The sequence below is a fragment of the Schistocerca americana genome, chromosome 1 (assembly GCF_021461395.2).
Source record: "Schistocerca americana isolate TAMUIC-IGC-003095 chromosome 1, iqSchAmer2.1, whole genome shotgun sequence".
NCBI classification, from domain to species: Eukaryota; Metazoa; Arthropoda; class Insecta; order Orthoptera; family Acrididae; genus Schistocerca; species Schistocerca americana.
Window position 1 is genome coordinate 879,236,346 of NC_060119.1, and position 17,334 is coordinate 879,253,679.

General features: G+C 37.3%; 1 protein-coding gene across 1 annotated transcript in view; it reads left to right on the plus strand.

The window, feature by feature from the left end:
- LOC124614196 (histone acetyltransferase KAT8) overlaps positions 1-17,334 on the plus strand; it is an 89,821-nt gene that overhangs the window by 53,266 nt on the left and 19,221 nt on the right. Inside the window, exons 3-6 of the mRNA XM_047142924.1 lie at positions 10,824-10,968; positions 11,148-11,366; positions 11,523-11,753; positions 14,300-14,544. Coding sequence (XP_046998880.1) covers positions 10,824-10,968; positions 11,148-11,366; positions 11,523-11,753; positions 14,300-14,544 — 840 coding nt within the window. The remainder of the gene's footprint in view (positions 1-10,823; positions 10,969-11,147; positions 11,367-11,522; positions 11,754-14,299; positions 14,545-17,334) is intronic.

Below are 17,334 nucleotides of genomic sequence, written 5' to 3' on the forward strand. Positions count from 1 at the left end.
CTTAAAATACCGGGTGTTTGAGATGGTGGAATGCCGACTGTCTCTAGAATTTACACCGAAGTTCTCGAGGTAGTACAACAGCATCTGTAACACAAGAAAATAAACAAATTATTCATAGAATTTTTTGATATCCTTATGAGGATATAAACTTTTTACCTTTTTAGTTTCTGGATAACAAAGTAAGTAGCTCCATTCATGAGGGATATCTACAATAATGTATGGTCCAGAATAAGGAGCCTTCCACTTTTTTCCCGATAAAGACACTTTAGCATGCATTCTCCAGTTTTTTACTATGTTATTTGTGTTAGCCTTTTATTAAACTGGGACTTTCTCTTATAAGCATTATGTCACAGTTCTTGTAAAACTTGGCATATCTGCTCGTCTTTGTTGCCAGCTAACTCGGGTACTTTAGCTGGTGGGTCTATCCATTCATTCCTTCCTATTTCATTAAACATTATCCCATATAGCACGTGCTTCTTAGAAGAATGAGGTAAATTATTAAACACATTTTAAAATACAGTTATATAGTCAATCCATTTTGACTGTTGTTTTGGAGCATATGATCTTATAAATCTGTTAAATTCTCTAAATACGCATGCAATAGGACTGGCTTCTGAGTTAAAGTGAGATATTAAAATATGCTTAATACTATGTTCTCTCATAAAAGATTTAAATTTATGGCCTGTGAAGTAAGACACATTATCTGACAAGATAGCATCGAGTTTTCCTACCTGTGTAATATAATCTTGTATCATTCTTCTACCAATAGACGTAGTTGTTGCTACACTAATGGGATACAATTTAACATGTTTAGAAAACAGATCATACAATCTTATTATATACGTAATGCCACCTCTGGCAGGTGGTAGGGAACCAGCCACATCACAAGACACTAACTGTAAAGGTTTCTTAGGAATTATGGGATGTAATTGCACCCTACTGCATCTGTTCATTGGTTTAGCCTGTTGACACACCACACAAGTTCTTCTTCTTTCGTTTCACCCTCTTTGGGGTACGCTGGATCAATCATTTCTTTGTGCGTTGTTCTTTTCTTAGGGCCCAGTATTTCTTCATTCTTTCTGGTCTTCTTCTCCTCTCTTCTTCTGAGATGAAGGGTTTGGACTTTTGTGTGGATTTGTCTTGGAACCTTATGTTTTCATCTTTAGTAATTAATTTAGCAGTTCGACCAATAAGTGAATTTTCTGAAATCTTTAATTCCACTAGGTCTTTCTCAGTTTCTTTAAACCAGTTGGGCTTCGTTTTTCGGTTACGGAAGAAGTCAAAGATTTGTTTAGTTAATCTGTTGGAATTCATTCTGAGATGATGACCATAAAAATTTATTCTCCTTTTTCGCATAGAATCTGAAAGTTTTTCAATTTTCTTGTAGAGAGTTTCATTTTTGATGTATATAATCTTATTGTCTTGAAATGTTGACCCAATGATTTTTCTTAAAATTTTTCTTTCCTTTAGCTCAAGTTTCTCCATTTGGCCTTTGAAATTCATGTTAAGTGCTTCTGCTGCATACAGTGCTTCTGGCTTAATCACTGTCTTGTAATGTGTAATTTTGGACCCCCATGAAAGGGATTTTTTGTTAGTTGGAAGGTCAATTCAAGTTTATTTTTTCTGGATTCCATTGCTTTGCTTTCCCCAGCATTCCAACTAATCCACTCTCTGAGATATTTGAATTCTTTTACTATTTCACTCTTCTGTTCTTGAACTTTGAGGTATTTACATGAGTGCTTGATGTTTGTCAATATCTTAGTTTTTTCAAAGGAGATGTGAAGACCAATTTTAGCTGCTTGTTTCTTTAGTTCCAAGGATTTGCTCCCATGCTTCTTCCATTGTTTCAGCAAACAGGGCCACATCATCTGCAAAAGCAATGCAATTTACTTTAAGGTTCTTCTTTTTGCAACCCAGTCTTATACCACTCTTAATAACTACACAAGTTATTAGTATAGCAGTTACTTTTCTTTTTAGATTGGGATAATAACAATCCCTAAGCATTTTAAGTGTATGTTTATCAGATCCAAAAGGTCCCCACACATAGTGGGTACCATATTCTGTAGACTATAAGAATATGCACCTTAATTTTAACTCTTCTTTTTAAAAAAATAACTTTTTTACCATTTTTAGTATTAGATTGGAAAGCCAGGCTAAAAAAAAGTGTCTTAGTTTATGAAACCGTATTGACCTTGAAAATTCCTGAAAATAATCATCGGAGCTTTCTTCTTCCTCCTCCTCCTGCTCCTCCTCCTCTTCATCGTAATCATTTTGCTCTTCATATATCAGATGGTTGGCCTGCACTGCCATCAAGAGCTTTACTTATGCTACACTTCTTGAAAGATTTAACAATCATGTCTTCTCTCACTCTATACTGCACCTGTTTTATCCACTGATACATTTGTTTGATTGTAGGTCATTTTAAAGCTCCCTTTGGTGTGAATTCATGTTGGGTTTCATCCATCATCCATTTGTTTCATACCTCTCTCATATACACTTTAAATGGTTTATTTATCAAGACATCAAGAGGTTGCATTTATGAAGTAAGTCCTCCAGAATAACATCAAGCTCTGTATTTCCTGGTCTCAATTTCTCTTTCACAAAATTTTTCAAATGACTACTAAACTGACCTAGCACAAGAAGAAAAATTTTCTTCAATAAAGCACCTCTCCCTCTCTCCCACTCTCTGTTAATCCATAGTTTCATACCAGCCTTGTCCATCCAACCTGTGTCATGTATGTGAACAACAAAATGTGCAGAATTTCAGAAGATTTTGCCATTGTTTTGCATTTGAAAATTATCATTGTATTAGGTTTGTACTATCAGCACAACATAAAAGGACAACAGAGTACTGCATCTTTTCATGTCCACTTGTTTTTATAGTGACAGTTTTAGCATGTTTCATGGCAACAGTTCGATTATTTGGCACATTGAATGTCAAAAGAGTTTCATCCATATTCACTACTTGGCTTAGTTCTACATTGGTTTTCTTTCCATGTTGAATAATAAAGCAATGGAAAGATAACATTTTCTCTTCATATTCCTGTGCCATTTTCTGAGATATTTTGGTTTTGGTTTGCATGCTAAGTTCATGGTGCTTCAAAGACCTGTTGCACCAACCAAGACCACCCTTAAAGTCTGCTAAGTTCCACTGTAGTGATGGCTTACAAGTGCACATTTGAATCATTTTTGTATTAATTCCATTACCATTTTTATGGTGTCCTTGAATCCGTTTCAATGTATCATCTTCTGATTTTGGCCATTTAGCATTCAGTCCTCTTTTTGCACATTCAGTCTTCCTCATTTTTTTCAATTCTTCTTCACTAGCCCGCCAATCTTGAATGGTTTCTTTCTGTTGGTGGAAGGCGGAAATGCTGCTCAGCTGCTCTGTTTCCTTGTTGTTCTGCATATGCTATTACTTTCAATTTATAGTCTGCACCATATGAATACCTTTTATTTTTTTCCATCATGAAACTAGTTACTAACTCTTACCAATGATGCAAATCACTTTCAATTGAAGTTCACTGGCACCATAGACTGTAGTGATGTACCGTGGGCTAGACAGTGTGGTGATGGGGTGGGAGTGAGACAGTGTTAGCAAGCTTGTTAATCGCTGCAACTCAGGTTTGTCATATAGGTGCACTGCTACTGCTAATTGAATCCATTGTTGCCAGATGGAGATAGGTTTCCCACGGCATCAAATATATGGCCATTATTAAGGCTGGTGTAATTTTAAATCAAACACTGGACATTTTTATGTTAATAAGTATAAGACGCAGTTGAATTCTGGAGACAATTTTTCAAAGAAAAAGTGCATCTTATAGTCCGTAAAATACAGTAAGCCAAATAATGCTCAAAAGACACTTTGATGGAGTGCACTCTTTCCCAAGTTTTTACCTCGTCAATACTCTTATAAAAGAATATAACAGAATATAAATTATATTTTCTAGAAAGAGCATGATCACTGTCCTAAAGTATAGCTTGCTTTATTTTACTCCATTTAGGATTGGCATATTGTAAATTTGCCATGTTTTTGAACATGTTCATGTAGTGTTGCTGAAATGAGCAATTCTTTACTGTTAGGATTTTAAAGTTGGACAACTGTTCAACTGTTTTGTGCAATTTCATAAAACCTTGAGGAAATCTTGAAAGAGCCTCTGCTTTTATACTGTCTTTTCCTTTGACAAGGAATAATTCTATGTCATAACTTTGTAAAACTGATGCTAATCACGTAAGCCTGGCATGTAATAATTTGCAAGATAACGACGAGCTTATTGATTGGTGATCACAGTGCAGTTTATTTCTTTTTCCGTACACAAGATAATTAAGTTTCTCTGAAGTCCATTTTATGGCTAGTACTTCTAACTCAGTTACAGTGTAACCTCTCTCACAATCGGACAGTAGTCGGGTGACAAAACCTATCATTCTGATTTCTTGCAGGCTGTCTATCTTTACTACCTGGAAGACAGAAGCACCTAATCCCACCAGTGATGCATCAGAAGCTAAACAAAAATCCTTGTTCATGTTTGGGTGGTGCAAAATATCTAACTCTACTAAAGCAGTTTTTATTTGTTCGATTACTCTGCGCACTGGGGAGACCAGTATCAAACTTATTCTTTCTCAACAGACCCATGAGGTGGTCATAATTCACTAAGTGATTTGGTAGATTCTTCAGAAGAATGAGGCAAGACCAAGAAATGTTCCCCCCCCCCCCCCCCCTGAGGTGTGGAAAATTTCTAATACCATCTATCTTTTTTGGATCTGGTTTTATTCATACCTGGGTGATAATATGACTCAATAACTTAATTTGATTTTTGCCAAACTTGGATTACATCATATTTGCAGTAACGCCATACTCTGCAAAATTTTAAAATACTCTTTGTAATAATGTAATATGCTCTTCCCACATTTCCATGTCTACTAACAAGTCAACGAGATATAAGGTGACTTTGTCAAGCAGCTCTAGTCCTAATACAGTATCCAGCACTGCTATAAAAATGCCTCCACTCATATTCAAACCATATGACATCACCTGAACTTATAACTACGGCCAGAGAAGATGAAAGCTGTGTACCTCCTAGATTCTTTGTGTAATTTGATCTGCCTGTACAATGATCTCAAAAGAATGGAGGTTAAATACTTCATTCCATAGAATTTTTTCCACAGTTCTTCTAAGTTCTCTTGTTGCACACGGACAGGTACAATAGTTTTATTGATGTCCACACATCCAGAAGTAAGCAGATACTACCATTTGGCTCGGTTACAGTAAGCAGCAGACTACTAAAGGCAGAATTTAACACTTCAGTTTCCTGCCAGTCCAATACCTCACCAATTTCTTTAGTCACTGCTTCTTTATTTTACCAAGAGACTGAATAAGACGATAATTACTGGCTTTTCATCAAATACCTCAACATAATTTGGAAAAAAATAAACTGTAGTTTGTGGGACTGTTGGTTGTAATATTATGGCCCTGTATGAAGATACCACATCAAGAACAGCCTGAAATTCTGTGGAAACTTCAGAGTTGGCAGGAAATCACTCGAGAAAAGCAATTGGAGCTGCATGTTCTGTGCAGGGTGGTGGTGTCATATCTTCACGTTCCTCCTCAGATGATGACAGTAAAACATCATCATTCTCTTCTGCATCATCAGCAGAACTGATGACTGGTTCTTCAGCAGGATATATGTCTTCTGCCTGCATCCATTCTTCCATATTGATGGTACAAGAGGACACCAACAGGGTGTAAGCCTATAGAGGAGCAGCATCAGTATACAATGTTTTATCTGAATTAAACAGTTAGTTACGGAGTCTGGTGTAACTTCATCCAAAGCAGCAGATATGTTGTGGATAGCTTGGAGCACATTCCAATGTGCAACTGTTTCTTGTTGTTCAGTTGCACTGATGGTAACCTTAACAATTCGGCATGTGTAATTACTCTTAATTGAGGTGATTATTCATTGATCCAGTGGCTGCCAATAACTCATTGTGTTAGGTGATAAAAAGATTACTTCTACGTTCAGAAGTTGCAGGGCATCGAACTGATGTGCCGAACAGTGGTCCAAAGGTAGCAAAATATTTTCTTCCTTGCAACCATTTGTTGCTGAACTTTCAAGAGCTAACTGTGGAAGAGAGATTTGGTCATCGAAGCCAAATTGTTATTCTCATAGTGGAGTGGCAGATTGAATAGGTCGACATTTTTAAAACAACATGGATTTTTGTATTGTGCTGTCACAAATGCTTTAAGCTTCTCAAAATGTCTGAATTACAACAGAAAATGGTCAGTTCTTGCTGTTTTTTCTTCATGACATTTTTTGTCCTTGTCAAAAGTTTGTTATCTCTCCCCCCCCCCCCCCCCCCCTCCCCTGTCACTAAATTACAGGAAATGCTGGCTTCATCCATGTTACACACATCTGTTATGTTATACAAATGAAAAAACTAGGATTGAAATTCCCATAGCCACTCATTGCCATCTTCCTCATATACTCTTTGTGCCCCCCACAGACCTCACAGCACTGACTTTATACTGCTTCTGAAAATGTCATAGCCAGCCCTCAGAACACACAAACCCTGAAATTCCCTTTTTGTGGTCAATTTTGTGAGCCCTTTCTTGAAGCGTGGGGCTAGACAATAAAATTTGCTGTGAGCACATATTTTGGAGGTTTACATGACATGTGTCTGTTTCCTGTGCTGAACTTATTATCGATGAAAGAGTAGACTTCGAGGTCTGACAGTATTCTGCAACCTTTGTTTTAGCCTTCCCCCTATTGTTGACCATATTTAGAGTTTGCTGCTTTCATTTTAACATCAGAGTATTATGCCTTCATTTATGTTTTAGCAGCATATTATGATTGATGGAGTGAAAGGAAAAAATCAAATTCACTGTTGACAGAGACAGAGAGCTCTCAGGATTGTTGCATGTCACACATTTCATATGGTCTGGTGTCCAACCCCTCTCTTCCCTGCCGCTGTGTCTTACACTGTGGTAATGACATGTAAGCAGCAAGGAAGCAATGGGGCCATTGTTGCAAAATTGCAGTATGGTACATTATTGAGAAAAATTATGTGAAATGCATGGCGAAAAATACTGTAGTGCACAGCGCCACGTATGTACATACTCATTTGGTCCAAACGAAGAATAAGATAAGGCAGATGTAGTGTGGGGACCAAATTTTAGTTTGTAGTACAAATTATACAGAATTCAATTTAAGCGGTAGTTTTTTATGTAATTTGGCAGGGACTAAATGGCTGTTACAGGTTAACATAGTTTACAGTTTATCTCATTTTGAAATAGCAGTGGTCTACTGTACTGTATGTCATGGAAAAAGCAGGCTTTGGCAGCAAATTCACTGCAGTGGTGGTGCAGAATATGTTCTGTAGTACATTTCAAAGTGTGTTGTTAGTTTATATCTATTCACTCTTACACAAGATTTGCAGTTATCGTATCTAATGTGTTTCATGTATTTGTATCCAAAGTGTTTCCCTTTCGATGTCCTTTATTAATTTTGCATTTTGTTGTGATCCTTAATGTTCATCCCAGCTACAATAAGTTCTCTGCTTTAGCATCACTCCTCCATTTTTTTTCTTTTGATGTACGTAACACTTTAGAGGTAATGCAGGATTAGATTTAATAATCAGTAAAAAAAAATAGGATCGCAGATAAGCTATTATGTACAGCATAGTGAATGTATTATTGTAGCCGAGATAGACATGAGGCCCACACCCACCACAGTAGTACAAGTTTATATGCCAACCAGCTCCACAGATGAGGAGAAAATTGAGGAAATGTATGATGAGACAAAAGAAATTATTCAGATAGTTAAGGGAGATGAAAATTTAATAGTCATGGGGGACTGGAATTTGATAGTAGGAAAAGGTAGAGAGGGAAAAGTAGTAGGTGAATATGGGCTGGGCTGGGCAGGGCAGAAGAGAAGAAAGAGGAAGCCACCTGGTAAAATTTTGCACAGAGCATAATGTAATCATCACTAACACTTGGTTTAAGAATCTCAGATTGATTATATAATGATAATACAGAGATTTTGGAACCAGATTTAAAAATTGTAAAAAATTTCCAGAGGCAGATTTGGACTCTGACCACAATTTATTGGTTATGAACTGCAGATTAAAACTGAAGAAACTGCAAAAAAGTAGGATTTTAAGGAAATGGGACCTGGGACCTGGATAAACTGAAAGAACCAAAGGTTGTAGAGTGTTTCAGAGAGAGCATTGGGGAACAACTGACAAGAACAGGGGGAAGGAATACAGTAGAAGAAGAATGGGTAGCTTTGATAGATGAAATAGTGAAGCCAGCAGAGGATCAAGTAGGTAAAAAGGAGAAGGCTAGTAGAAATCCTTGGGTAACACTGGAGATATTGAATTTAATTGATGAAAGGAGAAAACATAAAAATGCAGTAAATGAAGCAGGCAAAAGGCAATACAAAAGTCTAAAAAATGAGATTGACCGGAAGTGCAAAATGACTAAGCAGGAATAGCTAGAGGAAAAATGTAAGGATGTAGAAGCATATTATATCACTGGGGTAAGATAGATGGTGCCTATAAGAAAATTAGAGAGACCTATGGAGAAAAGAGAACCAACTGTATGAATATCAAGAGCACAGGTGGAAAACCAGTCCTAAGCAATGAAGGGAAAGCAGAAAGGTGGAAGAGGTAGTATATAGAGGGTCTATAAAAGGGATGTGTACTTGAGGGCAGTATCATGGAAATGGAATAGGGCATAGAGGAAGAAGAGAAGGAAGATATGATACTGTGTGAAGAATTTGACAAAGCATCGAAATACTTAAGTCGAAACAAGGTTCTAGGACCTTGTTTCAACTTGGATAACATTCCATTAGAGCTATTGATAACCTTGGGAGAGCCAGCCATGACTAAATTCTTCCATCTGGTAAGATGTATAAGACAGGCGAAATACTCTCGGACTTCAAGAAGAATATAATAATTCCAATTTCAAAGAATGCAGGTGCTAATAGGTGTGAATATTACCAGACTATCAATTTAATAAGTCATGGTTGCAAAATACTAACATGAATTCTTTACAAAAGATTGTAAAAACTGGTAGAAGCCAAACTTGAGGAAGATAATTTTGGGTTCCGGAGAAATGTAGGAACATGTAAGGCAATCCTGACTCGATGATATTCTCTTAGAAGGTAGATCAAGGAAAGGCAAACCTACATTCATAGCATTTGTAGACTCAGAGAAAGCTTTTAACAGTGTTGACTGGAATAGTCTCTTAAAAATTCTAAAGGTGACAGGAGTAAAATACATGGAGCGAAAGGCTATTTACAACTTGTGCAGAAACCAAATGGCAGTTATAAGAGTTGAGGAGCATCAAAGGGAAGCAGTGGTTGAGAAGGGAGTAAGACAGCGTTGTAGCCTATTCCAGTGTTATTCAATCTGTATACTGAGCAAGCAGTAAAGGAAACAAAAGACGAATTTGGAGCAAGAATTAAAGTCCAGGAAAGGACTTGGAAGAGCATTTATGGACAGTGTCTTGAATGGAAGACACAACATGAACATCAACAAAAGCAAAATGAGGACAATGGAATGTAGTCAAATTAAATCAGGTGATGCTGAGGGATTAGATTAGGAAACAAGACACTGAAAATAGTAGACACGTTTTGCTATTTGGGGAGCAAAATACCTGATGATAGTCAAAGTAGAGAGGATATAAAATGTAGACTGGCACTGACAAGAAAAGCATTTCTTAAGAAGAGAAATTTCTTAATATCGAGTAGAGATTTAAGTGTCAGTAAGTTTTTTCTGAAAATATTTGTATGGAGTGTAGCCATGTATGGAAGTGAAACATGGATGATAAATAGTTTAGACAGGAAGAGAATAGACGCTTTTTGAAATGTGGCGCTACAGAAGAATGCTGAAGATTAGATGGCTAGATAACAGAACTAATGAGGAGGTACTGAATAGAATTGGGGAAAAAAGAAATTTGTGGCCCAACCTGACTAGAAGAAGGGATCGGTTGGTAGGACACATTTTGAGACATCAAGAGATAACCAATTTAGTACTGGAGGGGGGTAAAAATCTTAGTCAGAGATCAAGGGATGAATACACTATGAAGATTCAGAAGGATGTAGGTAGCAGTAATTACTTGGAATGAAGAGGCTAGTATAGAACGCAGTAGCATGGAGACCTGCATCAAATCAGTGTTTGGACTGAAGGTAACAACAACAAAGACTTTGTCTCACAGATTCATTGTAAGTTTTCAAGTTTCTTAATATTATCTGTTTCTCGTTATTGCCAATTTCTGTTACATGTGACCATTTGGTATCTTGCTCAGTTTTGGATTCTTCTTCATTTCACCTATCTGCCCTCTCCTCCAATCGTACAAATCAGAGTGTCTGTACATGACCCAAGGAATCGTGGCAAGGCCAAACTACCCGTTGCCCTCCTTCCATGTCAGTAGTATTTAGGCCTAAAACAGACATATTATTCAAAGTGTCACTATTGGAGTTTAAGTCCTATTATGTTGTGCATTCTTTTAGTCAGTGTTTTCCACACATTCTTTCCTTGTTGATTCTGTGGAGAACTTCATTTTTTTTATCTAATAAGTCCACTCAGTCTTCAGCATCCTTCTGTAGCACCACACCTCAAACAATTTGAGTCTTGTCTTTTCTGTTTTTTTCTGCAGTCCACGATTCACTTCTATATCACCTTCTGTGCCTCATAAAAGTTTTATACATTTCTTTCTCAAATTAAGACCTATATTTGATATTAGTAGACCTTTTTCTTTGCGGTAGTTTTTGTTTATTTAAGTGCTTGATTCTACACTTTGACATTCCTTAAAAACATTGCAGGATCATGAGCTCTCGCTTCCATATGTCAGACCAGCAGTGGAAGAACAATGAAAAGAATTCATCAGACTTGCTGTCAGATCAGACTGATAGAAAAATCACTCGGAATCAGAAGAGACGTCACGATGAAATTAACCACATTCAAAAGGTAGTAGCTCTGTAGTTGAAATATTAATTAAAACTTTGTACATGATTGCTAATTTCTTTCTTGTCCCCTTATGGGGTGAGATTAAATGGACTTGTAAATATACTGCAGTGCTTTTAGCTTGTATTACTTGCCTGTGTCAAATAATATGTAACATACACTTAATGTAACTCAATATTTAGACATATGCTGAAATGGATCCAACAACTGCCGCATTGGAGAAAGAACATGAAGCAATAACAAAGGTAAAATACATTGACAGAATTCAGATTGGTCGTTATGAGATAGATACTTGGTACTTTAGTCCATATCCTGATGAGTATGGGAAGCAATCTAAGCTTTGGATATGTGAATACTGTCTTAAATACATGCGGCTGGAGAAGACTTACCGTTACCATATGGTAAGTTAAAAAAAAATCATTATTCACAGTTTTATCATAATTGATTTTGTGTGAACAGGATATAAAATATTTATCTTGATAAAACTTAATTATATCAGTTTTGAGGTCCCATTGAGATTGTAAAATCATATAGAAATATCTTTCAATTTGTTGCAGAGTGAATGCACATCAAGACAACCACCTGGAAAAGAAATTTATCGGAAAGGAACATTGTCCATTTGGGAGGTGGATGGGAAAGATCATAAAATATACAGCCAAAATTTGTGTTTATTGGCAAAGTTGTTCCTTGATCATAAAACATTATATTTTGATGTGGAGCCATTTCTATTTTACATACTGTGTGAAGTAGATAAACATGGAGCACACCTTGTGGGGTACTTCTCCAAGGTAAGGGCATCATAAATGTATGTGAACTGGATTGATCATTCAGATGTTTTGCATGAAATAAAAGTTACCAATGAAGAAAAAAAACTTCATTGACCAATTTTGCAGGAAAAGCAGCGTATAAAACAAATCACGTAAATAAAACCAAAACTGAAATATTATTACTATAAATTATAAAATAATCCTATATAATGTTATTGTGAACAGTATTGTTCGCTAACTGAGTGTGGTACTGATCAGAAGCGCACTAGTGCCAGCCACCTTAGCAGATTTCTTTGTTTCCAGTTTCTCCCATAAGAAATTCCAAGTTACTGGGTGAGTATATTGGACTTGAAAACACAATGAAGAAGAAGAAAATACTTTCAAGAGAATTACAGATTGACAACACATGTATTAACTGTATTATCACAAGAGAAGTCCCTTCACTTAATAATAAAAAGAAAGGTGGAAGAAGAAGCAAATTATTACTAGGGTTTGTCAGGAACAACCCCCAATAGTATAAGATGAGGGAAAGAAATCAAGAATGAGAAGCCAGTAACATAAATGATTTACAAACTGCAACTTAGGTATGACTGAAAGGGCAGTTGACAAGCATGAGATAAGGAGAGATTGGGATATTTTATAGTAATCTTTATTACCACATTCATCACTTTGTACAGTGAATTTGTGTCTCAATTTTTTGCATAAAGAAGGAAAATTTAATGTTGTACATCAGGTGTAGTCAACCTCCTTTACCTACCACCCAATTCTGTATGTCTCTTGGTAGTAAAATTTTCTAACCGGCCACCAGTTCCACAGCAATGGGAATTGGTAAATTAGGGAAGTAACTTTACAAAATTTGTAAAGCAGAGTTGCAGAAGCTAAAGCATCCAGTAATAATTATTTACCAAACACTTTGTCAACATTTTATGAAAACCTAATGAAAATGTTTTTAAAACCCATGCCACCTAGCACCCACTATGAAAGCTGGAATGCGCATTACTGGGCAGTAGAGACCAGGTTGACTAACTACCAATGTTTTACATTATGTCTCATCACCTTCTCTCTCTCTCTCTCTCTCTCTCTCTCTCTCTCTCTCTCTCTCTCTCACGTCATCCATGGGCTCCATCCTGTACAGTCGTTTACAAGGTGTTCTGATAATACTCCGTTAGTTCATTCATCCTGGGTTGTCTCAAAACTGCCATATTCTTTATTTAATCTGTTAATTAATTATATAGTTAAACAAAGGTGGCTGGAAAATTAACTGGATGCAGAAGATCTTGTATCAAGTGGTTCAGGTGAATATAGAAAAGAAAATAAAGAGAGAGAATAGAAACTGAAAGATTGGAGCAAAATACTAAATTATTTGGGATGGTGCTGTGAGGTGTAAGATTTTCATGTGGCAGAATGATGGTTAAAATTCTTCTCCAACCATCCAGATTTAGTTTTTATGAATTTCTCTTAATTGCTGCAGGAAAATTCCAGTACCGTTCCTCCAAAAAGACACTGTCAATAATCTTCCTTATCCTTCTCCAATCCACATGTGTGGTCTGTCTCCAATGACCTTTTTCTGAAAAGGATGTATCTTCTGCTTCCATCAGTTCCCATTTGATTTAAACTTAATCTCTCTTTCCCATCTCTGGCATTTTATTTTTTCTTTGGCACCTTCTTTTCCAAATATTCCTCTCTTATTTGTAACTTACTATTTGCCCTGTCTCCACATCATACCTATCAGTCTTTTGAATCCTGTTTGTCAGTTGCATCTCATAATGGAGATCTTGCCTCCTGAACTGTACCGTTGTTTTAAGTGCCATTCCTGAAAGTCACATTTCTGTTAATCATTGTCTCTATGTATTGTCCACCAGGCACACAGTGATTAAGCTGCTGGCATTGTATTTGAGAGGAGCAGGCTCAAATCTTCATCTGGCCACCTTAATTCTGATTATTTGTGGCCTTCCTATTTTGTTTCAGACAGCTGCTGGAAACAGTTGAATTAAATTTAGTGACTCATAACTGGTAGAATCAGTGGAGCGATATCAGTTAATAGCCCAGTCAAAGAAGATGAAAAAAGTTTGAGTAGAGGAAAAAATTTGTGTACTCACAAATTTCTTTGACATTGGTAGGACTTTAATCATAGTAATCTCCTTTTTGTCTACCAAAATCTACATGTTGATAATTTCTTTCATGAAAATGATTATTTTTTGAGAGATTGCCTATATTTTAAAAACACTTACTCCGTTTGAGTTATGATGAGGCTTATATTGTAATAATGTGTCTCATTTTCTTTCTTTCAAGACTTTCTTCATTGCGTGAAGATTGTGTAGAAGTGACCCCCTCCCCCAAATGCAAACACACACACACACACACACACACACACACATACACATACACACATTTGATAACTTCAAATGTTATAAACATGTCTCCCACATCATCTCTCTCTCTCTCTGTGTGTGTGTGTGTGTGTGTGTGTGTGTGTGTGTGTGTGTGTGTGTAGGAATGGGGGCATGTGGCGCACACGCACCCACACATACATTTTAGTTGCTACAATTTTCTCATTGTCATTTCAGGAAAAAGAATCACCTGATGGAAACAATGTAGCTTGTATTCTAACACTGCCACCATATCAGCGTCAGGGTTATGGTAAACTGCTGATTGCATTCAGCTATGAACTCTCGAAGATGGAATCTGCTGTTGGGAGTCCAGAGAAGCCTCTGTCAGACCTGGGAAAACTGAGCTACCGTTCTTATTGGTCATGGGTTCTTCTTGAAATTTTAAGAGATTTCCGAGGAACACTTTCTATCAAAGAACTCAGGTACTGTGAACTAATCTGGTATGTAGAAGTTGGTACTTCTTCTTTTGGTTCCATATACTAGAGGTGAGGTGTTTCAGACTAGTGAGAAATAGTATTAGCATCTACTGAACTCTGTTTGTGTGCTTAAAATAAACTTCATTGTGTTATCAGTTGTAAGTTTCTAATAACAACAGAATAATATCAATAAATCCATCAAACCAACTTTGAGTAATTAGTATTTGTTTAATATAGTCATCTGCTGTGAAAATTTTGTGACAATGTTTTGTGTGGTTCCACTAAAGTACTTCTCTTAAAAAGACACGAAGAACTATTCTAATCTGCTCCAAAATAATATTGTATGACTTGGAAAATTTATGTTTTTATTGATTTGGTAACCTTTTTCTCGATGATGTTTGAACACAGGAGATATCTATGGACAGCTACTGGTGTAATGGTATACTCTCATGGCTGTTCATACATTGCCACTCTATAGTAAGAAGGGTTGTCAATGTGGGAAGTTGCCCACCCATTTGGTATGCACATAGCGACATCATTAGAACATCCATCCATTATTGTGGCACACAGAATACTGAAGATCTGCCCCATAATGGTCACCAGTGTACAACATTAGCATTGCTGGATGACTACTAACTACATATTATGGTTGGTACGTAGCCGGAGGAGAGATGCAAGAATGCAACAGAACTACCTTCTTGAAACCCCCCAAAAGCATTTTGTTGCGCAAAGAAAGTGGGTAAGAGAACACTTGGAATGTTACCTGGATCAATGGCATAAAGTTCTTTTCGCCAATGAGTCCAGCATTTGTCTGAAGCCCAATATTATTTGTAGAAGAGTGTCTATGTGGCCTGGCATTAATGCACATCTTAAGCATGAGCACACCTCATGAACACCATCCTCTAGGAGGCAAAAATCTCTGAAAAGGAATGGTTTGTCTGGGGTGTGTGCAGAGATACACGTAATTGAACATGCTTGACAGCTGTTGAAACTTGGAGTGCATCATCACAGGCTCCCTACACTGTGGGTGACCTCAAGAGGATATTTGTTGAAAAGCAGGGCAGGTTTCAACAGAAGTTTCTTGACCACTTTGTGAACAGCATGCCAGTGGCTGAGACAGTTGCCATCACCATGTGCATGAGATGAAACATCATGGTATGGAATGTTACCGAGCAGCAAATTTTGGTTTTACAGATGTGCACTTTTGGACAGACTGTCTTTATTTTGTTTATTGCTTTTATTTCTCAGTAATGAAATAGACATTCTCCCTTTAAGGCTTATTATTTATTTCCTGCCCAGCCCCCCCCCCCCCCCCCCCAGCTCTAAGCCCAAAGATTTTGTGACAGTTTATTTGTGGTTACTTGCTTATATGTTCTGATTATTTACAACTGCACATGGACGTTTACTGAGCTCCAATTACCTTATTCTGTCAATTAAAAACTTTAATTGCATTCAGTTTGCCAATACTGCTGGAATTTATAATAGCTGGAGTTCCTCACTGGAAAGTGGTTTCCTATGTTCCTAACCCACTACACAGATATAAAAAATGTGAGTAATTCAGCCCTACACTTTTGAATGTGGGACTCATGCGGGAAATGTGATTCGTCTTCAAAAGAACCTGGAGTAGAATATTTACTGCTCAATCAATCCTCCAGTATAGAGTAGAAACTGTCCTGTTTTTGTTGAGTGGCAGGAAATCCAAGACATCAAAATTATGAAACAAATACCACATGCAGAGGCAAAGAAACTATGTAAGACATAGCAGCTACCAACAATCTCATCTTTTATCTCTGTAATTAAGAAATTATTTTCCAAAACACATCAAACATATGTATAGGGTTCACCAAGGCTTCGTTGAAGGAAAAAAAAGGAATAGTAAAACTTCTTTTCATCTGTCTCCAAGAAACCCACTGGAAACACTGAATTGCTCTTGTAATAAGCAGCTGAACTCTCCACAAGGATGATGACCAAACTGGTGAGAGCGCTAAGAGGAGCTTTGCTGTTTTTATCAATGACTAATACCACATCTCACCTGTTGCCCTCACCACAGTCTTAAAGGGATTTAAAGTCCCAATATAAGGTCAAAGGAAAGTCATAGAGTGATCACTGCTTCTTCTACCAAGTGAATCTGTAGACAGCAAGACTTTGGTGTCTGCCATTGTTCAACTCCTCCAACCATTCCTCCATATGAGGGATGGTAATGCACAAAATGTGCTGTGCAATTCTTCCTTTATCTCCTAAGGGGAAAGAATCATGAGTCACTTCATCACTGTCTCCTGGTTTCCTCTCTGCTATTGACCTGACAGTATGTATCACAGATGCTGCTACACAGCAGACATCTGCCAGTCTTGCTCAAGCAACCACTTCTCAGTCTGAAATCACCTACAAGAGAAGACAGCCCCCAAAAGTGAGCCGGCCGCTGTGGCCGAGCGGTTCTAGGCGCTTCAGTCTGGAGCAGTGCTGCTGCTACGGTGGCAGGTTTGAATCCTGCCTCGAGCATTGATGTGTGTGATGTCTTTAGGTTAGTTAGGTTTAAGTGGTTCGGAGTGTAGGGGACTAATGACCTCAGATGTTAAGTCTCATAGTGCTTAGAGCCATTTGAACCCAAAAGGGAAGTGCGAAAATGGTTGTTCAGTAGGGCTGAGTGACTACTTGACAGGCAGCTACTTATGGCTGAATGCCATGACTTTCTAAGACTGTATCACAAACATAATTCACGAGACTGCTGAAGCATATATACTAAACTCTTCACGCTGACTTGGAAGATAGCCTGTTCCTTGATGTAGTTAAGATTGC